Source organism: Lepidochelys kempii, chromosome 13 (genome assembly GCF_965140285.1).
Source record: "Lepidochelys kempii isolate rLepKem1 chromosome 13, rLepKem1.hap1, whole genome shotgun sequence".
Taxonomy (NCBI): Eukaryota; Metazoa; Chordata; order Testudines; family Cheloniidae; genus Lepidochelys; species Lepidochelys kempii.
In genome coordinates this window covers 28,903,236-28,929,248 of record NC_136392.1, presented here as the reverse complement: position 1 = coordinate 28,929,248, position 26,013 = coordinate 28,903,236, and the positions used below count along the sequence as shown (strand labels likewise).

The window sequence follows — 26,013 nt, the reverse complement described above, 5'->3', positions numbered from 1 at the left end:
AGAGCAGTGCTGTATTCACTAGGCCATCTTCTCTTCTTTGCCTTTTTAACGGTATGCTCATGATGATGATTTAATTATGAATGTATTTGCATTTGGCTCCATCAGGGCATATGGAGCTTTACGGAGAATAAAGACACAGAGCCTGCGCCAGTGAGCCTACATGATAGGTTATATTCAGCATGACAGGAAGCAGAGATAGATAATATCGGGGATGGGGTGCTTATGCCTGGGAAGGTGAAGGTGGGCTTGTTTTTGTAAGGGGAACACATCATACTAGTGCCCTTGTTCTGAATAGGGACAGTTGTTGTTGCTTTGTTTATTTAGCTAATTAGGCTGGTGCCAGCAGGTGGGCCATTTTGGGAGAGACGGAAGGAATGGAGACTTGGAATTTTGCTCCCTGGCCTTTTCTGAATAAAGCGTTCCTTCTTTGCCAAAACTACTCACTATTATTGTTTAGAAGCTGAGTGAAGACCATCAAAGTTATTAGTATTTCTGAAATGAGCAGAATTTGAATCTAGGTCTCCAAAAAGGAGAGGCTGGAATACACAGGACTGTTTCTCCTGGGTCTTCACACTGAATACTGCCCATCACAGCCTACGTTAAAAAATCAGTGATTGTGGTAAAGGGATATAAAAGTAAGCCATGCAGAATGAAGGGAGTGGGTGTGCAGGGGATGGCTGCAGCCTTGTCTGTTTGAAAAATGCTCTTCAGAAAAGGAATATGAGCTTAGTGAGTGACAAAGGCTGGGCCAGCTCCTGCCGACGTCAGTAGCTCAGTGGTCTCAGTCGGACTGCTCTGAGGGTTGGCAGGGTTGGGGCAATTGAGTGCAGCCTGCCATCATTCACTCAGTAAAAATGCCCTGGTCATGAATGAAAAATAACAGCTATTAATGCAGTAAACAAGGAGATTATGGAGTGCGGACTGTACCATTGAGTCTCTGCATTCATTATCATGATTCTGAGAGTTACTTGAGTGGGTGCTTGAAGGCTGAGTTGCAGGATTGCATGAAGGAGAGGAGAGAGGAACCAAGAGTAAGCAGCAAAGAGGAAAAAGAGTAAGTGGAAACGGATGTCTTGGGAGAGAGAGGATGCAGATACTCTTTCTTGGAGGAGGTCTGTGGGCTAACATGTGTTGTCTGTTGGAAGCTCCGGGAGCAGAAGAATTCCCCCAGGTGATGATCTCCATGACGAGAGGAGACCATTCTGCCATCCACCCAGTTACTTGTGCCTCTGTCACCTCCAGCTTGGATTGTTGAAATGCTCTCGCCTTGAACATGCCCCTGTCCTCCATGTGTTTCTCGGGCCACCTGTCTGGCTCCAGGTGCTAGTGACGCTCTTTATATTCTGCAAGGGCTGGGAAACACTTACTTAAATAAGAGGCTGCCCAGGTGTATCAGTTAATGATGACTGGAGCTCAGCTTTCTGAGTTCAGTAGCAGGGCAGACCCAGTTGGAAGCCCACCTGCCCTTCCCTTCCACCTTTGGAACCTGCTCCCCCATGTCGTGCACCAGGATTATTTCAAAATATATTTTCCAGGTTGCTCAGGTAGCCTTCCAAATGTGACCCCATGAGTGTTCTGCAGGCAACAGCTCTGAGTGAGGATGCAGTGCTTAACTTGTTGGTCTTCTGTCACTACTAACCAATAATACTGGTCTCCCTTATTTTAGGGAGGAGGCATGTGCAGAGGTTAGAATAAGTGTCTATGGATTAGAACACTGTGGAGCTGTTCCCATCTCTGCCATTGACTCACTGGGTGGCCTTGGGTCAGTCACTCCCCTGCCTCAGTTTCCACATCTGTAAAACAAGAATGAGGATGCTGTCCCTAGGAAGTTGTGAGAGCTGATCAGTGTCTGCAAAGCACTTTGAGACCTCGTTGGTTCCGTGGCAATCCTTGTTGTCACTCCACCTGTTCAATGTGGATCTGAGGCTGCAGGTGGCGGTTGCGCTGTGGTTTGGGCGGCAGCACCGTTCCCTTTTCTTTGGATGCAGGTGGTGCAGTTTCTCACTTTTTCAGGCTTGGCTGAGGCTAGGAGCCGATTGGGAGTGAGCTTGACTGAAATTTAATCTAAACAAGGCAGAGGCAATCCTGGCCGATTTAGGAGCATTCTGAGAGTATGTCAAGGAATGTGTCAGTTCCCGCTGTGAAGGGATTTTGCCAGCCCTTTGTTATGGAGGTTTGCAATTTTTTGGTACTTCTGGAGTCCCAATTTCTCCCAGAGTCCCATGGGGCTTGGTGGAGAAAATCATATGCGGGTCTTTGAAAGACAACAAAAAGCAGAGCTGCTGAAATTTCCACCCTACCTGATGGATATGCTCTCTGGAGACCTGTCCAAAGACCATTATGGTCAATGGGAGTGTTTCCATTGTCTTCAATGGGCACTGGCTCAGGCCCTAACTCATTCCTACAATTTTTCATAAGAATTTGTAGCACGTGTCCATTATCCATAATTACACTCCTGGACTTGTTCTGCTCTGCTGCATAAATAATATGCACTTTAAAGAAAAAATGTATGATTACATATTTAATGGATAAATGGAGCCGTTGTGGTCTATTGCCCACATAATAAGAGTTTTTAAAATTGTCTTAATACAGTATTTACCCAAGAGACTGGAATGGCTGTAAATGAGAATGAGCTATTTTAGCTTTTAGGATTTTTTAAACCACATTTTAAAGCCTTCCCCATTTATAAAACACACATCTTATAAACTTCTCTTCATTTAAATTTAAAATAAGGACAATAAATTATGCTTTTCCTTGGGAGCTGGCAGATCATCTTGAACATGAAAGTTCTGGATTAAACTGACAAAATCCAAGACAAATTTACCATTTTGTCCTTTGAAATTTGCAAGTGAACTCACTGCATGTGAGCCAGACAGGTCCCATACTAGCTTCCCCACACCCAGCTCTGCCACTCACCTCAGTCCTGCTTGTCTCACCCCCTTGTTATTCCAGTTCTCTCCTGGCCCCCAAGAATATTCTGCCTAGTGCAAATACACTCAATTTCTGACCTGCAGTAGCCCTTACTGTGCCATTTCTGGGATGACTAGCCCTCTCAGTCAATGCACCTGCAGCACCCTCCTCATTTAGATTAAAAGTTTAATAGATCTTCATGCCAGAAGGGACCATTAAATCATCTAGTTTAACCCCCTGTAAAACGGAGGCCATGGAATTTCGTCGGTTACTCCTGTATTGTGCCCAATAACTTGTTTTGGCTAAAGCATCTTCCAGAAAGGCATCAAGTCTTCATTTGAAGACTTCAAAAGATGGAGAATCCACCACTTCTTTTAGTAGTTTGTTCCAATGGTTAATCATCCTCACTGTTAAAAAGACAACTGTAGAATGAAATATCGTAGACAGGCAGACACATTTCCAAGAGTCCCATGACTTGGGCCCCAGTTCTACAGGGTGCATAAATGTATGCCTAATTGTAAGCATGAATGGTCCCCCTAAAGTCAGTGGGACTAAACTCCCGTGGTTACAGTTAGGCACGTGCTTAAATCCCTTGTTGAGTCAGGGCCCTTGTCCTAGGCCTCTGGTGAAGAGAGACTGGCTGTCATACAGTATTCCCACCGATCTTTTTTGTGCTTGTGTCCTGAGATAGCTGTTGAGCATAGGACTCCCAGAAGCAACATGCAAAACCTGCTGTTCACAAACGTTTTCATAACTTGGACCTCCTCTTTCATACAGAAACTGTCTCATTGGCCCCTCCTTTCCCATTCTATTCATAATCATTCACCACCCCTGCCGCCACTACAGCAATTACTTATCTGGAAAAGTTCTAGGAGGCAAGTATTTGATGTGTTTGTAGTTGTCTCAGTGCAATTTAGCATTTGGAAATGAGGAGGAGGGGCCAGTGCCCTGTGAGCAGTCAGCTGTCCAGTGAGCCCCACTATTTGGGAATGTGTTAGCTGGATAGTGTGCATTGGAAATTCCTTGCAGATATATAGCACAGGCCACTGCTGTCATTCTGTCATTAACTCACATTTCTGTGGTTCTCCATGTATTTATTTGTATCTTTTCACAATGATGTGATCTTAGGACAGTGATGCAGTCTGACCCTAAAGGGCATGAAACATAGTCTGCCTAAGTCAAATTCTTGGTGTTATTTCTATGCGGGACATATTTGCTGTTTGAAAGTTAAATCCCAGCACTAAGTAATTAACACAGAAAGGGGTTGCTCTTGTCAAAATCTGTTCTCTCCCCATGTGTATGATCTGAATGCATGAGCGGAGTGTGCTGTCTGGTGTTGTGGAAGAGCTCTCGATTCCTGACCTGCAGCAGTAAATCTGCTTCTGCATTTGGATTTATTTCCACTGAAGCCTGCTGAGCCCTAGCAGATCTTCCCTCCATTTCTTACTTTATGTGCTGCTCATGGTGTTGGCAGGACTTCCCTGTTAATGAGCGATTGCACCTCAGTGGGTTTATCGGAAGATTGTTAATAAATAAAGCCCTGGGTCTTTAAACTCATGTTAACATTAATCAGATTAATACAGAAAGCACAAAGTCTGGAAGATATTTAAGACTGTGTTTGATTTCCCTCCTGCTGACTTCTTCTGTGGCTGAATCAGATTGTATGTAAGTAGCTGGCTTAGCTCTGTCTCTGAAATTAGTAAGAGAACTCTGGCACGCTGCTGATGACATTGACATGTGGATAGGCCTCCCTCATTTATAGGGCGGGGGTAACTGATCTGTATATGGGAGGGAAGGTGATAAATAACCTAATGTGAATTCTGGTAGGGTTTTCTCTAGGAAAGGCAGCACAGATTTCGGTTGCATAGTCTTTTCTGGGCACTTCTGAGTCTGCTGTTATTTGACTAGTCCCCGAGAGTAAATTCTGTTCTAGATTCTGATCTGACAAGCATTACTCACATGAGTAGTCTTCATTCATGTGAGCAGTCATATTGGATTAATTGGGACTGCTTGTATGTGTAAGGGTCTCTCGTGTGAGTAAGTATTTGTGGGCTCAGTCCTGCAGTGATATCGGTGCTTAGGTCCCGATTCTACAAAAATTTAGAGATGTGCTTAACTTTACAAACATGAAAAAACCCATTGAATATCAAAACTACTCATATCTGTAATGTTCAGTGTGTGCCTAAGTCTTTCCAAGATTGGGGCTGTAGCGTGCCCAGATGAGACTGTGGGGGAGAGAGTGGATTAATGGAGGGAGAGGAATACAAACTAGTTTTCTTTTTTATCAGATTTGCTAGCTTCACTGAGTAACAAGCAGTACAGTGAGGACTACACAAAATCCTCCCATAGACACAGGAGGGTGGGTTTTGTGATGGAGGAGAGCAACATGGAGCATGGGAATTTCCCTGCTAGATCAGACAAGTGGTCCATGTAGTAAAGTGTTCAGTGTCTTTGGTCATTTCCCTGAAGAAGGCTCTATTTTTCTACAACCTTGGATCCAAACAAGTAGCACGTCATAATAGTGTTGTTATTCTGTTATTACATCAAGTCTGGACCTTCAGTAACCCCTCACTGTTATATTTTTGTGATTACTACATGTCTCAGTTATTACTCTGTGTATACTGGATAATCAGACGACAGGAAAATCATCTCTATGAAAAGTACAAGGGCATGCAAAAAGTCAGGATTGGAATGCAGGAGGTCCTCATTTAGAGACCTATGCTTCATCCACTAAACAATGCTCCATTTATAGAAAGGCAACTCTGTCCTCTATTTGTGCATGCAACTGCAGGTGCAAATTGGGTCAATGCATTGCCAAACTTATGCACACAACCATAGAATTTGCATGCATAAATAAGGTTGTGTATTTTTGGTGTCTGTATGTATATGGTTCTCTGCCCTTTGTAAATTTGATCCGAAATATTTAACTTAAAACATTAAAGTCCACAAAGACTTTTAAGAGAGTGATAAAGCAGGTTGGGAACTGGTTTGGGCTCTCTTACACTGGGTTCCTTATGGTCGTAGATGACAGCCATTCCTTTACTGCAGTTCCCAGAGCCTGAAGGAAGATGTGAAAAGCCAGTTGGAATTAGAAACGCTGGACAAAATTCAGCCCAGATGTAAGCAGATGCAACCCATTTGACTTCAGTGGAGCTGTAGCCGCTTACATCATGTCTGAAGTTTGCCTGATGTTTCTCAGAGTATGACTCATTCTCAGTGGGAAGGGCTTGTTATAATGTGGCGTGATCTGAGCAAGTGCAGCAGTCCTCTCCAGGATTTCTTCTTCATGAACGCACTATATTCCTGAGGCCAATTACCGTGAGTCAGTGCTCAGTTATTGGGTGATGGGGTGGTCTAGAAGTACCTTTGATAGACAGATTATGGGCCAGGTTTTCAGATGGTGTAAGTCAACCTAGCTCCATTGACTTCGGTTGAGCTACAATGATTTACACCAGCTGAACATCTGGCCTTGTATCTCTATTTTATCTGTCTTTTCTCCCTTCAGTATATAGGTTCCCACACTCTTCCTGGCACCATGGTATCCCACTATATGAACAACAGCCTGGAGGATCATCCATGTCCAAAGGGCCTTCAATTTGAGGCTGGGCTGATTGTATATTCTGAGGCTTGTTCAGAGATGGATGGCAGAATGGTAAGGCTGAAAATGGCTAGACAATGAACATTTCTTTTGTTGGTGAACAGGGCGTTTTACTCTTCATGCAGTAACGGTCCTCACCATAGCCTCTCTCCCTAGCTTAGCTTGGGAGTATTTAAGCATCTGTTGTCATTTTGCTCCTTTTCCTTCTGCATTTTAATGATTTATGTAGCACCTTTCATCAGTGGTGTTTGCGATTTAAGCCTGACGTCTGTACAATCTGTCATATAAACTGGACATACAGATTCTCTGCCCAAAAGAATAATATTAGTTTTTTTCACCTTTTCACACAGCTGGCCCTTAGGCAATTATAATTTCAGCCCTTCCAGCAGGCTCTGTCTGTTGTTTTCCATTACTTTCCAGACGGGTGCAAAGATGAATTTTTGCAGTTTGGTGTCTGATGTGCTTGCAGTGTTGGTTAAGGCCCCAGCACATGTTATCTTTTGAAGCTGGGAAAGGGCTGAGCTGCTGAAGAATGCAAAACAAGCCTGTTCCCTTGTATATGGGCCCGATCCTGCTGCCTGTTTCCTTATAATCCTGCTCCCATAGAAACAAATGTGAGCTTTGCCACTGAGTTCAGTAGGAGCAGAACTTGGCCCTGAATGTGTGAGTGTGATGTAGCTCTCTTGCAGGCCATGGACTGAAGTGGAATTTGCTCACAGTATGGTGGTTTACGTTGTAAGCTGTCCTATGGCGCAAGTAGGCCATCACCATTCTGTTGGGGAGTTAGAGGGCCACGCTGGGTCTGTCTTGCTCTATCTGTCGTTGTGCGGTTTGTTTTCTGTGTTCATGGATCCAGCCTAACTGTGGTGGTTGTAGGCTAATGGGATGAAGAGCTCAATTTTCAAGTGTGGTCACATTAAGAGGGGATCCTGAGGGAGCTCAGGGAGACACTTCAGCCCACAGAACCCCATTTACACGCCACACTGCTGACGGCGGCACCTGAAGGCAAAATCTGGGCATCCTGCTGCAGTGGCATGAGTCTGATCATGCACAGCGCTGTGCGCCTCTGAACACATCCTGTTTGATTGCCAGGGGGCTGGAAACAGAACCGTCTCAGTGAGGGGTCCTAGGGTAAGATTGTCCAAAGTGACTCATAGAATCATAGAATATCAGGGTTGGAAGGGACCTCAGGAGGTCATCTAGTCCAACCCCCTGCTCAAAGTAGGACCGATCCCCAATTAAATCATCCCAGCCAGAGCTTTGTCAAGCCTGACCTTAAAAACTTCTAAGGAAGGAGATTCCACCGCCTCCCTAGGTAACGCATTCCAGTGTTTCACCACCCTCCCAGTGAAAAAGTTTTTCCTAATATCCAACCTAAACCTCCCCCACTGCAACTTGAGACCATTACTCCTTGTTCTGTCATCTGCTACCACTGAGAACAGTCTAGAGCCATCCTCTTTGGAACCCCCTTTCAGGTAGTTGAAAGCAGCTATCAAATCCTCCCTCATTCTTCTCTTCCGTAGACTAAACATCCCCCGTTCCCTCAGCCTATCCTCATAAGTCATATGTTCCAGTCCCCTAATCATTTTTGTTGCCCTCCGCTGGACTCTTTCCAATTTTTCCACATCCTTCTTGTAGTGTGGGGCCCAAAACTGGACACAGTACTCCAGATGAGGCCTCACCAATGTCAAATAGAGGGGGACGATCACATCCCTCCAGCTGCTGGCAATGCCCCTACTTATACATCCCAAAATGCCATTGGCCTTCTTGGCAACAAGGGCACACTGTTGACTCATATCCAGCTTCTCGTCCACTGTAACCTCTAGGTCCTTTTCTGCAGAACTGCTGCCGAGCCATTCGGTCCCTAGTCTGTAGCGGTGCATGGGATTCTTCCGTCCTAAGTGCAGGACTCTGCACTTGTCCTTGTTGAACCTCATCAGATTTCTTTTGGCCCAATCCTCCAATTTGTCTAGGTCCCTCTGTATCCTATCCCTACCCTCCAGCGTATCTACCTCTCCTCCCAGTTTAGTGTCATCTGCAAACTTGCTGAGGGTGCAATCCACACCATCCTCCAGATCATTTATGAAGATATTGAACAAAACCGGCCCCAGGACCGACGCTTGGGGCACTCCACTTGATACCGGCTGCCAACTAGACATGGAGCCATTGATCACTACCCGTTGAGCCCGACAATCTAGCCAGCTTTCTATCCACCTTATAGTCCATTGTTGGTTTTGGTTGCCTCCACTGAAAAGTGCTGAGCCCCTGTGCCTGTAAATTGGGAGCCTTTAAGGTGTCCCAAGTCGGGCACCCAAAATCAATAGTCACTTCTGAAATCCTTCGCCCTCTTGACTGTGGAATTTGCTTGTTGCCTCAGTCTGCCAGAGCCCGAATCTGCTGGCCTTCAGGAGATGGGACAGGGCACAGGTTTCTGGGGGACAGGATGAATGATTGAGTAGGGTCAGATCTTTGTGGGGAGTGTTTGTTGTTTTGTGTCATTAGTTCTAGTGTCTGGAGCACTGGGTGGCATGTTTTAAGTAAGTAAATACAGTAGAAAGTTCTTGATTTCTCTGCCAGTCAGGGGACTCAGACTTGCCAGAGAGGCACCCCTCTTTGTAAACATGGGGCTTTGATGACAAAGGGAGGGTTTGCACCTATTGTTTTACTGTTATTCAAAAAATTAAAAGGAGGTCCATAAACCTTCATGAAAGAGATGCTGCAGTCAGAGCAGTGTCAGGTAAGGCTCTTGGCAGTAAGGCTCAAGCATCATTCTTAACACACCCCATTGTGTGCCTGGGCCACACTATACAGCACATGGGAGCAAACTGTGTGAGAGACCCTCTGTGTCTAGGACACAGTCACTTCTGGGTCTCGGAATCTTCTTGGTTTTACTATACTGAAGTCACTTCCCTAATGATACCTCGGCATGGGGCCAGATCCTCAGCTGGTTAGGTTGGAATTTGTGTTTTCGCAGTGCGGTCAAACAACAAACTTCTGCAACAAAACCTACTTACGTTCTGCTATCTGGCCTAAAGCCAGATCCAGGCCTGTCTGGGGGAGGCTGGGGACTTCTGCTTGTTCTGCTCCAGAGTATACGATGTATTTATTTATTTCTACTTGTACTTTTCTGTTTAAGCCAGGGAGCAGGGGATCCGAGAAGTTGTGGTAACTTGTTAAACAAGAAGAAGTTAATTTTTTGAGCTTCTCACTTTTCTAAGCGATAACACGTTGTATTTGATCATGTGCAGCATGCGAGGAATCGCAACTCCTTGCAGCTGCATCCCTGAGCAGAGCAGGGCTGAACTTTCAAAAGCAAGGGCCGACGATGTGTCCACACAATATGTGTGTGTGCTCAGTTGGTTGGCCCAGCTAGTTTGACATCCCGTGGCTATGACCAGGCATTTCAGAGGAGACTGTGAAAACCCCACTTTGGACAGTTTGGCTGTAGCCTGCCCTGGGGGAAGTTTCTTCCCGCTATTATAGCCTGAAGCATTTCTCTCTGGTACATGCGCACACACATTTTGCTGATACAATTTAAGCCCTCATGTTGTAAACCCTTAGGGTACGTCTACACTGCTAGTCGCCCAGGCACAAGCCCACCTGAGAGCCTAAGGCAGCTAGCCGTGCCGTCACAGTCACGCTGCTTTGCTATTTTTAGCGTGCTAGCTCAGGCAGACCTAGCGTGTCTACATCTACCTGAGCTGGTAATTACACCTCCTAGCTGCCGTGTAGACGTAATCCTTGTTTTCCCACAGGGAAATTATGGAAAGGAGAAACCACAAGCATACGCTGCCCAACTCGCTCTCTTCTCTTGTTTTGGAAAGGGGCAGGGAAGAAGATTTTTCTCTACCAGTTCTGTAATATAATTTCTAAATCAGTCAATACTAGTTCATCATAAAGTAATTTTATAAGACAATAAATAAAATACATTTTTAATTAAAAAGTAATATTCTCCTAACTCAGATCCAGGAGATGGTCCACTCAGACGCCACTTCCTATGATTCCAACCGTCAAGTCCCCCTGATCAATCGACCAGGGATGTTAGCCGGTCACATGAGTGCCCTCAGCCAGTCACAGCTGATTTCTCAGATGGGTATGAGGAGCGGTGTTACCCATGGTTCCCCATCACCCCCAGGAAGTAAATCTGCTACACCATCTCCCTCCAGTTCTACTCAGGAAGAGGAGACAGAATCACATTATAAGGTACGTGCAGCCATGCCTGTTTTAACAGACATACAATAAGAGAATGACAGACAGTATTTACAGTGATAGAAATAATTCGCTCTAATAAGAGAACAGACCTTTTGTTTTTCCTTTGCACAGAGATAGAGACATTCTCTGTAACAGGCGATTGTTTACAGAGAACTTTTCTGGGCTAGGACGCGGGAAAGCATGGCAGATTTGCAAATCATATCAAACATTGGTGTGCTATATTGGTGCATATAACAACTCAATGAATGAAAGTCTCTAATTCTGAGAGAAGTTTTCTCCCCTAAGTCTTTTCTTTCCTACTGCAGTTGCCAGATACATCATGCTACATTGTTCTTTCAGATTAGGATTTTGACAATAAATACGTGGTTCAGTGCTCAATTTTTTTCCCGTTTCAAAGACTGTATCTGTAAAACTAGACTTTGTGTTGGAAGAGAGAAGCAAAAATCCAGCGTGTGATTTAGCAGAGTCCTTAAGAAGCACCCGTGTCAAATAACAAAGAAAGCATCCTCTGTCTTTTAATTCACCTGGGTATTTTTTTAGCAACCGGTTATTACCTAGGACAGTTAATAAAGTGATGGTGACACAGGATATAGTGAAAGTTGCTTGCCATTCTTGTTTGGCTAGTGGTCAGAAGCCCTTAGGATGCCAGTTGTCTTGAGTGGATGAAGAGAACTGATAAACAAAGAGGTAAAACGTAGGGAAGATTATAAAATAAAAATCACCTGCTTCGGTAGGACTGGTGTGGAGGAAGTGTTGAAGGACAGCTTGGGCTAAGATTTCTGGGTCACCTTAGTCATCCTGCATCATTCTCAGAAAATGCACTGGCAGAGCAAACTCTTTGCGCTGTTGTCCACACGTCTTCCCTGACTCTCCTTGCATGTGGGCAGATTGCAGAGATGATTATGGTACAGCCATAATGTCTTGTGTACCTGATACATGAGCATTCACCGACATTGGGTACTTTGATGTTTAGACTTGTAACGTTCTGGGATGGTGCTGACCCGTTTGTTAAGCCTTCGTGGAAGGGCTGTCTCTGAAAGATGCTACTTCTAAGGAAGACACTGTATTACCAAAATCACTGGCTTGCTGGTAGTGTATCTTCATTCCCAGAAGAAAAACCTCCTGAAGATCAAATTGTGTGTGTGTTACCCACAGTAACAAGTAATATAGTGACCGCTTAGCTCTAGTATTAGGGCTGAGCAAACTATCAAATACTTTCTCATGAAACTTCAGGAAAAAATATTCTTCGTTTTCATTTCACTTTTCATGAAATGGAAGTTTTCATCTCAAAACCTGACATTTCAAAAAGTGTGTGTGGATGCAAATCTGATCTTCATTAGAACTAACTTGCGAAAATAAAAATATATTTTTGCTTGAAAATAGAAGTATTTTATGAAATCCTCAGATTTTGCAGTTTTAGAATTTGGTTGTGTCTATTTGGCACAGCCCTATGCAGCCAGAGGAGTTTGGTGATCTGCTGGCTAGAAGAGACTGTATCACCGGCAACTCAAGGGTCACAGAAAGCAAATGGCATTTGCTTTGCAGCTAAAACCTTTCTTGCAGTGAGAGTGCAGTGTGAGTTTTAGGCTAACTACACTCAGTGTCTGCAGCAGCTTTTTCCATTGTACCTTTACCAATCACCTTCAAGGTTTCAGCCTGACAATATGATAGTACAGGAGTTACCTGTTAGGTCATGGATTTTTTGCTGGATTTCTTATAGGTCCAACGAGTCCCAATGAGGGAGACAGAATTTGGGGATATGTCAGATTCTTGGAACAAGATAGCTAAGGCAATTGATAAAGCCCTGTATTTTTTTTCTGGCCACAAATATATACCTTGTCTATCCTGTATACACATAGCAAGTTAGGCAAAGCAATAATCAAGTGGTATGTTTCCTGGAGAAAAGAAACCACAGTGTAAAGAGAGCACTGGAGTCACAGTGGCTTATGCGTTTTTGTTTGCTTTCTCTATATACACAGCTGTTGGAAATATTTAAAGGCATCAATCCATCATTTATTTTATGACCATTAATGACCTTTGTACAACAGATCATAAAAAGAGTTTCTAACGAACAGGAATTAAAATATCTACCAAGAAAATCATATTAACACATAAGAAATGGTCCTGATGCCAGGAGGTGGTTTTTCTATTCCCACAAAAGCCAGTAATTTGTGAAAACTGGATAGAGACCAAACGCTGAAGTAAATTGTAACTCTTATTGGAAGCGTAGTGACCCACTGCAAGAGGGATCATGAAAGATCCCTTCACTGGAGAATTTTCAAAGCCCTGAGGGGTCAGTGGGGGAACCCAAGCAACATACCAGTAGATAATTCAGATGTAGGGGGAAAGCAGCACACTAACATTTTGTGCTAAGTGACTTCACTTCCAGCACTTCATGGCTGAAAAGTTGTTTTTGTTGTTGCATCAAGGCAGAAATATGGCTGTTTTGTTTTCACTAGTAGTGTCTGGAAAGCTAAACATTCTTGTGCCCCTGCCCTGTCTGCACAGGCTACTCATTTGAATTCACATCCATTAAAACAGTAAGACAGGGGTTTTCAAAGGAAAGACCAATGGACATTTCAATGGCATTTGGGTGCTAAACTCCTTTTGAATACCCCAGCCTAAGAGTTTAGTGTGTTTCCGGGCTTAGTTGTTCCCAGGATTAAGCATCCAACTCTTACTCGCCCAGCCTGGGGAGTGGGTATAGTCCCAATTACCCTTGCTTTAGAAATCTCTCTGCAGGTTTTATAAAATTCAGATGTGACCAATGAAGCCCCTGACTCTTTGAGAATCGCCTAGATGACAGCAAAGCAGCCTGTTTATAATTTGATTGCCCAAACCTGTGAATTATCCCAGCTTACTCTTCATGTTACATCGATTGTTCTGCACACCGGCCTCTCCAATGGAGTAAAGTGCGTTATCTCAGGGCATTTATAGCTGGATTCACATCACAGCACTGTCACATGTTAAAATAACATTCACAGCTGTTTTCTAAGTCAACAGCAGCAAATCCAGGCCATTCTGAGCTGCCCCTTGTGAGTGATTCCACTTGAATTATTGGCAAAAGGCATTCAGTCCTTGCGGCAGTTCCCACTGCTGTGGGCACTAGGCTCCTGAACCCATGAGGGAAGACCGAGAGCCAGATTGTGCTAGGAAGACACTGGCTCCCTTTGGGTGCTCTGTGGAGCCAGCCCATAAAATCCCTCCCCGAGCAAACTGTGCCGGGTGTGGGAGGACATGCTTAATGCACCAACTCTTTGGAGGTTGCAGCCTGTTCCCCCAGCATCATACCCAGCCAGCTCCACAGGCAGAGGGGTGGGGTCATGACTGTACTCCTCCCACTTCCTGTGGGGTGGGATGCACTCCTGTGGTGCTTACAGGGAGAAAGCCTTGTGCTTCCATGATTGTCTCTGGCATTTATGCAAAGTGTGAAGGTGGAGGAGACAGGAGGGTGGAAGAGACATAATGGCCCGGAACAATTTATCCCACTGTAGAGAGTAATCCCACTGTACATTGGTTGGCATGATGGGAGTGGGGGGTTTACATAATCTCACAGATCTTTCCATCTCTACCCAATGTGATTCTGTGACCTGGGCCTTGGTTCAGGTTTGGTTTAGGGTGCCAGTAATAATGATCAGGTTGTTTAAGCCTACATAATACCCGCCTGCAAGACACCTCCCTCTAGCCAGGACTATGTCGTACTACGCTGTACCAGATTCATACTTCAGCAGAAAATGAACTCTAAACAGTGTTGTAGCTCTGCTCACTGCTTAGCACATGGGCCATGAAAGCTGCACAATCCACACTGCTAAAGACTGTAAGACCCAAATCCACAAAGGCATTTCAACAGAAGTTAGGAGTCTCAATACTCTGTGGGGCCAGGACATAGTCTGTCATTTGTCTGTAAAGTGCCATGCACACTTATGGCTCTGTATAAATAAGAATGATCACAAACTCCTAATAGTTGCTGAGAGTTGCTGGTTCTTGTTCTTGGCTCCTCTACTTGATGCTGCACTTTGGCCAATAACTGCTGGAGGGTTTGTTTTCTTTCCCATCAGTACAAAAGTAGATGAACTGAGATTAAAATGAGATAAAATGCCATCCAATTCACCCACGGAGTGAAACCTTGTAATGAATTTTTTCCTCCTAACAAGGTGGCCTTTCACCCCCAGGAATCCCATTCCAACCCAATTGGCAGTTTTAAATTAAATGCTTTTTTCTGTCCCATTCCCCCCCCCTTTTTTTTTTTTTGCTTATTCGCTAATGGGCAACTGTCCATTTGAGAAATGCCACTGCACTGAGACCGAGCTTAATGGCCATTCAAGAGCTGATGAACAGAGAACATTAGAACTGTGCCAGCTGAAATGAGTCCTCTTAAACTCTGTGGTTTCCGAGCACTTCTGGTGCTTGCAATTAAATAACAAAGCCGTTATGACAGCAACCTTCTTTAGACAGACAGACAGCCATGTCTAGTTACATTTTATGCTTAAGGGCTTGGTATTCAGCCTAGTTTCTATCATAAAATGGTGTTTTTCTTTGAGTGCTGGTCCCTATGTGTAGGTATGCATGTGCTCCATATTCCTGGAGCTAGACAGTTTTGAAAGCAGTGTCCACTGATCCACACATGCATCCTCACTCTCCCCATGCCTCCAACCAAGGAGATAAAGGGTGAGGCAGACCAGCCTCCTCCCCAGTTCCTTCTCACCACCAGGTCAGAACTGCCAGAGTCCAGAGTTTTGTTGTCTTTATCCATTTATCTGTAAACTATATGTCTATATTTTGCTCTGCTATCCGCTGTCTAATCTCCCTTCCCCTCATGGGGGGAGGGCTCATTCCACGAGAGCACAAGTGACGTCTATGGCATCGCTTCAAGAAATACCTCTACTTGATATTTACAAAGCAACTACATGGAATTCCAGCCACACTGCTTCAGTACAGGACTCCCCCACCAGTGCATCCTTTGGAATGGTGGCCCTTCGTTCAGCTTTGCCATCTACATTCTCACACCTTCCTCCTACTTAAGTACTGCTTGTCAGTCACCCACAGTGGAATACACACAGGGACCAGCGCTCGAAGAAGAGGAAGTTACTTACTGGAGATTCTTCAAGATGTATGGTCCCTGTCTGTATTTCACTATTCGCCCTCCTTCCCCTCTGTTTTGGATCATCTTTTGATTCACAGTAGACCAGGAATTGGAGAGATGGTCAGTCTGCCCAGCCCTTTATCTCCTCAGTTGGAGTCATGAGGAGAGTGAAGGTGCAGGCACAGACCAACAGACACTGCTTTCAAAATTCTCTGGCTTCGGGGGCCTGGAGCATATGCATACCTACAGGGGCCCGCACAGGTCAAAGGACTTCCAATTATGAAAGTAAGTAACTTCCTCTTTTAAAATCATCTTCCTGATAAAGTGGGTAACTTTTTAACTAATGGAATTGCTGAGCAGTCTGAGAAGTGTCTCAACACTGTCAGCATTTGATAAGCAGAGATGCTAGTTGACTTTTTGCCTTTGAGGAAGTGTTTCTAGTGGTTAGAATACAGGACTGGCAGCCTTTGGTTCTGGGTTCTGTTCCTGGCTCTGCTGTTGACATGGGACAAGTCAACGAACCTCTTTGTGTCTTAGATTTTCCTCCTGTAAAATGTGTTTAATAATATTTCCCTGCCTCACAGGGGTATTGTGTGGCTTAACTCACTAACGTAGAGGTCCTCAGTGTATGAGTTCAAAGTGGTTTAAAAGTATCTCTTTCCTCTATAGGTGAACATGTACGCTTCAATATTCATGGATTTTCTTTTGTCTGTGTCTGATATACTTACCCCTGCTGCATCTTACCATCTTCTTTAGCAAATGCACTCCACCTGGAAATTTACTTTCTGTTTTCAAGTTCCGCGTGTTATTTCTTAGCCCTGTGACTGTGTGTTCTGGTTACCAGCTGTCACATATGCTACATTAACACCCTGGAATACCCAGGCATGCCAGCCTGGAACAGCAGCCTGTAAACAGCAGTAAAAAAGGTGGTTACATTTCAGCAGCATGGCCTCTGCAGCAGTGCCAAAGAGAGTGCCCAAGGCCAAAGATCAGACCCTATAAGAAGCAGAAGTTTGGCGGTGACACTAACTAAAAAGGGAAGCTATGGATTCTACCTCACTGGAGGCTGAGTCTTAGACTCTCTTCAAGAAGAATTTGGGGAGAATGAATTCAGTTCTGTTATGGTACAGGGAGTGGACTAAACGACCCACTAAATGGCCTGCCCAGCACAGTGATCTGATGAGACTTGGTAATCACAGGTAACAAAATGCAGCCCTGATCCTGTAGTCCTTCTGCACTCAAAACTCCCCTTGGTCTTTGGTCAAGGTTTAGGTAAGCAAGGAAAGCAGGAGAGGATCTGTACTCCCTTAAAATCTTGCCAGATGCTGCAGATAACTAAATAATTAATGTTACCTCAGTCTTTTCAGTGCTCTCAAAGCTCATGGAATGCTGAATGCATTCAGATAGCCGAGTCTACTTGTTTAACACAAAATTGGCAGGTCTCTAAGGATTAACACAGTGTATAGTGTTGTCATAAAGATATACTACACTTTACTTGTGAATTCCCCCAGAGGTGCTTCTTGCCCTGTTGTTGTGGAGTGTATGCGTGTGTGTGTGCGTATGTGCAAACAGGCCCTGCACTATTTGGGGGAGGGAAGCAAGCTGCCTTTCAAAGTATAGATGTCCCCAAAAGGGCACGGTGCTCCAGTGTCATGCCGGTAGTGCTTGTGGCCCCTGCTCATGACTGCTGTGGGGGGCAAGGTGGACCTGGTGCAAAGGAACACAGCACGCAGTCGGAATGAGGAAAGTTGGGGAATGACGGGTAAAGATGGACCATGACTTCACCAGGGTGAAATCAGGACAGGGAGGAATCTGAGAAAGGGGAAAGCAAAAACATGAAAGTGAATTTTGAAAAAAGTGTGTGCTGCTGAATGAAACCAGCTGGAAAGCAAAATGAATGGGGAGGTCACGGGCAGAGGAAATGGGCAGGGCACAGGGAGGGAGTATATGAGCCTCCAGGGGATGGTTAGGGGAAATAAGCAAGAGCAAGTGAAAGTATCTGGGGAGCTGTTTAGTGGAAACAGTGAGGGAGGTTGTGTCCCTAGGAGAGAGCATGAGGAATGTGGGGATACATCAGGCACCATTTTAGTCTTGGTGCTTACAAAAGAAAAGGAGGGAAACATGCCACACACAGAGGGGAATGTACTGGGGGACAAAGAGTGAGAAACTCATGAAACTACAGGACACCAGCACAAGTCAGGGAGAGAAGTGCAGTGACAGTTCCAGAGCTGTACACCCAGCATCCCACAGTGCAGAAAGAGGAGGTGAATAGAAAATATGAACGCCTGGGCACAGCTGGAGGGGAGCAGAGTGCTAAAGTGACACCTCCCCCTCCCCCAATATTGAAAAGGGATCAGTGGAAGAGCTATGGCAAACTCCATACAGACTCCAACTAACATACAGACTGAGATGGATTCCTGAACAACTGATCAAGCATGCAGTCGGAGGTCAGGTGGAACTTCGGGAGAGTTATTCCACAGGCTACACCAAGGAAGGGCCTGCTTAACTAACCTGACTAATGTCTCTGGGGAAGTGATAATAGGAGCAGCATGGGGTGAAAGAGACGCATTATTTGGAATTTCCAAAGGCCTTCAATACACTGCTTAAAAAACTGATCTACGTTGGGTTAACAATGTAGTATCAGTGGCGAAATCTTCAGGGGCATAAGAAGCTGGGTGGTCACCAAGATCAGAGAGTGGTACTGGTGAGAGATCAGGTGGGAGGGAGTTGAAAAACAGTGTACTGGCCCAGTCTTGTTCATACCATACACAGCAAGTACATCGAGGCGGGAATAACCAGCAAATTGCTCAAGTGGTTCAGGATGGCAGTAATGGGATACCTGTGCTGGAGGGCAGTGCTGGGTAGCTAGGGGAAAGCCCAGGAGCTGCCTGCACTAGGCCTGCCCTTAGCCAGGGTTATTAGTTCCTCACTTGGGTTGAACACTAAACTTCTCAAACTATTTGTACAAGTGAAAGGGATGATACTGGGGAGAGAGTCAGGTTGTGGTGCCAGGCGCCATCCTGTGCCTGTCATGAGTGCTCGTTCTTCATTGGCTTCCTGTCTCATCATTTTCCCAATGCCACCAGAATCTTTAACTCCAACCAGAGAGAGCTGGTCATTACTGGGTCCCTTTTGGTTTTACAGATTTCTGGAGAGAAGAGACCATCAACAGACCTGGGCAAGAAACCCAAAAGCCAAAAGAAGAAGAAAAAGAAGGACCCCAACGAGCCCCAGAAGCCTGTGTCAGCTTATGCCCTGTTTTTCAGAGACACACAAGCAGCTATCAAAGGGCAAAACCCAAATGCTACATTCGGAGATGTTTCAAAAATTGTTGCATCCATGTGGGACAGTTTGGGAGAAGAACAAAAGCAGGTGAGTTTCTGATCTGGTTTGTTACTGCTGTTGAATTGGTTTTATTTTTCTACCTCCAGCGAGTTAGAGTCTGGCCCAGCATGGTAGAAACCGTTGGGAGCTTAGGTACCCAAAGGTGTATGCACAAAAATGGAGGCTATTTTCAGGAGTATTGTTGAAGTGCCCTTTGCCACTAGAAGCAAGGCTTTAGGGTTTGCATGCACAATTTTGAGCTCCTAATTCTATACAGTAATTGTGTGACCTGGCCCCTGGATAATTCCAGTGGAAGTAAGTTCTCTCCACACACAAATCTCAAGAGCAGCTATATCATAATGCAGTGCAGCTACAATGAATCAAAGATAGTTTTTTTATGGACTTGTCCTGGAATGCTCACAACCTGCTGCATGCCATTTGATAGAGCTGTGGGTCAGAAGCCACTAGAGAATATGTTCTGAGTGCCTCTGTCCTTATCGCATCCTCCAGTGAGCACACACAGATGGAGTTCTGCATGCAACAGATTTTTTGAAGTTTTGTATTCAGAGCCTGACCTATCAAAGCTAACATTACAACTCCCATCCCACCACACTGCATGTAGACATGTCGGAGACCTGCTAGGTGATCAGCTGTTAACACAGTGCATCCTCTAGTCACATCTTTACTGTTGCAGTTCACAAGTAATTAGCCTTGCTGGCAGTATTTCTAATAGTCCCTAAAGGAGTATGTAGAGAACACACTGATGGCTGCAGTAATATTAACTAGGGCACAGAGTAGAACTGTATGGATTTTAATGGCAGTTACTCTACTGGGGTGAGTTAGAGTGATGGTGTCAGGTCAGATTAGGTCTAAGGCTGTATTATTACTCTGACTTCCATAGAGATGGTGTGGGGGTGATGTGCCCCAACCTCCCTCTCTCCCTGCATGGATCTCCTGGCTCTTGGGGCACTCCCTGCAGACTGCGGGGAGGTAGCCAAGTTCGGGGAGGTAGCTCAGGCTAGTACCACTGGGAAGGGATAGAACCACACACAGAATATCTCCCACCTGTGCAGGTCAGGGGATATGATCAGGCTCATACCGTTGTAGTGTCAAAGGGAAGATAGCCTGAGCTTTAGAGCTGAGCTGCTTGTGCAATGTGCTTTGCACATTGGAAAACGTAATCCCAACTATACATATAAAATGATGAGGTCTAAATTAGCTGTTACCACTCAAGAAAGATCTGGGAGTCACTGTGGATAGTTCTCTGAAAACATCATAGAATCATAGAATATCAGGGTTGGAAGGGACCTCAGGAGGTCATCTAGTCCAACCCCCTGATCAAAAGCAGGACCCATCCCCAATTAAATCATCCACTCAGTGTGCAGCGGCAGTCAAAAAAGAGAACAGAATGTTGGGAATCATTAAGAAAGGGACAGAAAATATCATACTGCTTCTATATAAATCCATGGTACGCCCACATCTTGAATACTGCATGCAGATGTGGTCGCCCCATCTCAAAAAGGATATATTGGAATTGGAAAAGATTCAGAAAAGGGCAACAAAAATGATTAGGGGTATGGAACGGCTGCCATATGAGGAGAGATTAATAAGACTGGGACTTTTCAGCTTGGAAAAGAGACGACTAAGGGGGAATATGGTAGAGGTCTATAAAATCATGACTGGTGTGAAGAAAGTAAAAAAGGAAGAGTTATTTACTCCTTCTCATAACACAAGAACTAGGGGCCATCAAATGAAATGAATAGGCAGAAGGTTTAAAACAAACAAAAGGAAGTATTTTTTCATACAATGCACAGTCAACCTGTGGAACTCCTTGCCAGAGAATGTTGTGAAGGCCAAGACCATTAACAGGGTTCAAAAAAGAACTAGATAAATTCATGGAGGATAGGTCCATCAATGGCTGTTAGCCTCTGTTTGCCAGAAGCTGGGAATGGGCAACAGGGGATGGATCACTTGATGATTACCTGTTCTGTTCATTCCTTCTGGGGCATTTGGCATTGGCCACTGTCGGAAGACAGGATGCTAAGCTAGATTGACCTTTGGTCTGACCCAGTATGGCCGTTCTTATGTTCTTTGTCCTTTGCAAAGAGATCCTTCATGCCATTGGGAAGGAGGGGAGGGGCTTTCCTTTGGGAAGTAATTTCATTTGAATAATATAAACATTATTTAAGACAATATAAATCCCTTGTACACATGCAAAAGCAGGGAAATTCTCAGGGCTCGTTATTACAGCCAGTCATGTAAAATAAGCCTAGTCAGGAAACAGTTTTGTATGTGCTGATTCACTGTTCTGGGGCTTGCTTATAAACTACAATAGCTTCTCTACAGATTGGCAGCCTCAAATCCAGTGTCAAGGCTTCAAAAAAGCCTAGGAAGCAGATCTTCAGTGTAACATCTCACAGGGAACTTCCCTACTCTGTAACCATCACACAGCCCTCAGTCTGTTTCACGCAGAGATTTCTAGGCTCAGTTTAGCTATTCTTGTTGATGTTGAGTCAGTTACAAAAGCCCTGTAATTGCCTATTGCGAAGACCCCAGGGCACCCTTTTTTGGTAGCACGTGTGTCTTTTTATCACAAGGAGAGAGATCTGACATTCTCTGCAATTGGTCTCTGAACCCAACCGTTCGGAAATTCACCATTCTCTCCTGAAGCACAGAGCCCTAACTTTAAAGGCTTACTGACAGCTTAGGGCCTGCGCCCTCTGTCACTGAGCTCCCAGTGCTCCCACTGCCAGAATTCCAGGTGGCTACCCTTAAGAGAGGAGCAGCAAATAGACAGAACCAATTGAAACGAAAGTTATGCCGGGAAATAGTCCCTGTTGCTTTGGGTCAGGCACAAACAGCATGGATGTATTTCACTCCGGTGGTGTAAAAGCCATTTTATTTAACTGCAAAGATTCATGACTCTCCACACTAGTGTTGTTTGCCAGGCTGCATGAGGCTTCCGTACTGTCTTCCATACCATTCGTATTGGTTATTCCTTGGTGTATTTTGTTTTCTTAAGTTCTAAAGAAATCTATAACCTGTGTAAATATAAAAGTGCCAATTGAGAGAAGTACATCATTCACCCTGAGACACTGCAGATGACATCAGAACAGGGGGGTCAGGGGGCCATGGCCCCCTCACTTTTTATCTACCATAAAGCCAAGCGATGGGGAGAAGGAAAGGGGCCTCGGGGGAAGGGGTGGTGCAGGGGCGAGGCCTCAAGGGAAGGGGCTGCATGGGGGTGGGGCGTCAGGGGAAGGGATGATGAGGCGTCAGGGGAAGGGATGATGATAATCTGATGAGGTTCAATAAGGATAAGTGCAGGGTCCTGCACTTAGGACGGAAGAACCCAATGCACAGCTACAGACTAGGGACTGAATGGCTAGGCAGCAGTTCTGCGGAAAAGGACCTAGGGGTGACAGTGGACGAGAAGCTGGATATGAGTCAGCAGTGTGCCCTTGTTGCCAAGAAGGCCAATGGCATTTTGGGATGTATAAGTAGGGGCATAGCGAGCAGATCGAGGGACGTGATCGTTCCCCTCTATTCGACATTGGTGAGGCCTCATCTGGAGTACTGTGTCCAGTTTTGGGCCCCACACTTCAAGAAGGATGTGGATAAATTGGAGAGAGTCCAGCGAAGGGCAACAAAAATGATTAGGGGACTGGAACACATGAGTTATGAGGAGAGGCTGAGGGAGCTGGGATTGTTTAGCCTGCAGAAGAGAAGAATGAGGGGGGATTTGATAGCTGCTTTCAACTACCTGAAAGGGGGTTCCAAAGAGGATGACTCTAGACTGTTCTCAATGGTAGCAGATGACAGAACGAGGAGTAATGGTCTCAAGTTGCAGTGGGGGAGGTTTAGATTGGATATTAGGAAAAACTTTTTCACTAAGAGGGTGGTGAAACACTGGAATGCGTTACCTAGGGAGGTGGTAGAATCTCCTTCCTTAGAGGTTTTTAAGGTCAGGCTTGACAAAGCCCTGGCTGGGATGATTTAACTGGGAATTGGTCCTGCTTTGAGCAGGGGGTTGGACTAGATGACCTTCTGGGGTCCCTTCCAACCCTGATATTCTGTGATTCTATGATGGCACAGGGGCGGGGCCTCGGGGAGGAAGGGGTGAGGAGGGGCCTCGGGGAAGGGGCAGGGCCACAGTTCAGGCACTGGTGGCTCCCCCACTGTTAGTAAGCTTCTACCACCCCTGCATCAGAAACCCAGAATCAGTTGAGAAAATGAATATTTAGATGACTTCTAAATTGTGGCTAAAAAGGATTTTTCATGCTTCCTGTCCTTTACATGATAAACCAGATGGTCAGTCTAGTTCTGGTGGGTGCTGTCAGAATGTGCATAGGCCCTTTTCACATGATGCAATGCTGCAACCCTCAGTCACTCCCGTCAATGAGTGTTTATTCATGCAAAGGGTCCCACTGACTTCAATGAGATTACCAGCATTGTGATCAGTGGTTGCACAATCAAGCCCGTATTCTGGTTATTATTTACCCAGTGGACTTTAACAGCTAGGGTATGGCATGTAAAGTCTTGGACATCCCTTTCTATGGCAGTGACCCTTTTGATGGTTTGCTGATCCGATCCTCTCCCATCTCTCTGCTGCTGTGGTCTTGTCTCCTGAATACACCATAACTTCTTATTACTAAACAGCCCCAAAGTCCTTCCCCTAGGTAAAAAGTACTCTGTTCCATTTCTCTGACCCTGCTGTCACTTAACACATTCCCCTCTGCTTTGCTCCTACAACCAGACCTCCTGGAATTCCTCTTGACCTCACACCTTCTCTGTCGTCTTACATCTTAGCTCTCTGTAAGGTGTCCAGCACCATCCTCTTGCTGGGATTCATCCTGGCTTTGACTTGGCCTCTACTGAAATTCTTAATCCTGAAATCCTTAACTACTAGTCTTCCTAAATTATTACTCTCTGTACTTCAGCAAGTCTAAAAGGTTGGCCTATGGAACTCATTGCCACATGATATCATTGAGGCCAGGAACTTAGCAGGATTCCAATAATAATTGAACATTTATATGGAAAATGAGAAAATGGTCACTGTTTGGGACAGGATTCTGAACTAGATAGACTCCGAGTCTGATCTGGTCTGGCAATTCCCATGGTTCCTAGGAATGTTCTTTCTTTCCAGGTCTGAGAATCATACCAGTCTTATCCTCTCTGTCACCTTCCCTCTGGCTTCTCCCCTATACAGCCGTTAAACCAATTCAAAATGGCTTTCCTACGTTTCAGATCTCTCCAGGGCCTTATTCCTCCTCCACATCTCTGGCCTCATACCCATCTGCTCCCTGGCTCCGACTCTGATCTCAGTTGCACTGGTGTAGTGCAGAAGTAATCCTGGTCAATGTAACCAAGACAAAAACCAAGCCCACAGACTCCACTTCTCCATTCTGGGACTTCTTTCTGTCCCCCTCTTCCATGCTATCCACAGCAGTTGGTGCTTTTTGCATGGGCTGCACCCTTCATCTGGAAATTGGCCCTTCCCCCCATCTCTAATCCATGGAGCCACTTTCACTTCTAGTCGTTAATAATCTGCTTAAAACCTACCTTCCCCTGTAGCTTATGGTTGACTCTCACAGTAAATCGTCCTATGACACCATATGAATTAGGACCCTCCAGGAATGTAATGGGCTAAATTTACCCCTGATATAACCCCATTAACTTTAGAGAGCCACGGGAGAGGACTCTGCCTTCCCAGAGAATGGAGTAGCTGCGTAAAGGCCCTTCTAGCCCAATGGCTGGAGTAGCCCCCAGGGGCCCTCCCTTCTGCAGCATCCGGTGGAAGAGGAGGACAGGAGGATTCATGCAGACCACCCATGCGCCCCTCATACCCTTGTGTGCTACCATACCAGACTCCATGCCCTGTAGTCCTTCCACCTCCCCCTTACACAGCTGAGCTGCATCAGTTCTGCTGCCAAGAGACCCTCTGCAGAGCAGGGGTTGGAATTGCCCCTAGGTTTCTGACCCCTCCCATGTACAGAGCCCAGGCATATCTGAGTTATAGATGTACAGAAGAAACCCAACCCAGGCTTCGGAGACAGCAGCTTTCTCAACCTTTATTCCTGCCACTTAATTTCAGCCCTAACTGCATCTTCTTTTCTTAATATGTTAAAGATGTCTCTGTGGATGGGAGACCCAGTTTCAACCCAGCCCAGCTGAAAATTGGGTTTACATAATGGAAACATTGGTGCAACCCCTGCCTGAGCAAGGTGCAAATGCTCAACTCTAATTAACAGAAGGAATTAAACCAGCCCATTTTTCTTGCCTGCTAATTCTCCCTTATTTTCTTTTACAAGAGAGCAGTGGCGCTTGCCATTTCTTTACACATGCTTTATAAGTGGCTCAATTTCTCTCTCTTTCTAATTGATTTAATTAAGTCATTTGTTCCTTGTCTGAATGCTTAAATATTAACTTCCTGGCTTTGTCTCCATCTGTAAACATTTCTCCTGCTACAATTACCCCCTCCGCCTGAGGCCCTGGCAGAGAGGACACTATTTATCTTTGACTCCGAGGCTGCACTGGTGGTTTGTGAGATGGGACACGTTTGTTCTTGAAGAGTTTGGCTGGATTATGGTTTGTTTAGTCCCTATTTGCTTTCTCTTGGCCAAGCTGCCAGTATTTCCAGTCTCCTTCATTTACATTCCCAAGCAAATGCTAAGGAAAAAAAGACAGGTTAAATTAACACAATTTTTTTGATATATGAAAACACTGACTGGTGCTTAGAACATACAGTATATAGGGCATTTCTTCTAAGCATCTCAAAGCATGATACAATCCTCCTAACTGTAAGGATAGCTAAGCACTTGAACAAATTCCTTAGGGAAGTTGTGGAATCTCCGTCATTGGAGGTTTTTAAGAGCAGGTTAGACAA

At 45.1% G+C, this 26,013-nt stretch overlaps 1 protein-coding gene across 6 annotated transcripts in view; it reads left to right on the top strand.

The window, feature by feature from the left end:
- TOX2 (TOX high mobility group box family member 2) overlaps nt 1-26,013 on the top strand; it is a 258,089-nt gene that overhangs the window by 194,084 nt on the left and 37,992 nt on the right. For 4 of the 6 annotated variants that reach the window (XM_073309916.2, XM_073309918.2, XM_073309919.2 and 1 more), the window contains 3 exons: nt 6,416-6,562; nt 10,472-10,711; nt 18,948-19,175. In XM_073309916.2, coding sequence (XP_073166017.1) covers nt 6,416-6,562; nt 10,472-10,711; nt 18,948-19,175 — 615 coding nt within the window. The remainder of the gene's footprint in view (nt 1-6,415; nt 6,563-10,471; nt 10,712-18,947; nt 19,176-26,013) is intronic. The other 2 variants (XM_073309922.2, XM_073309923.2) reach the window with 2 other exon arrangements.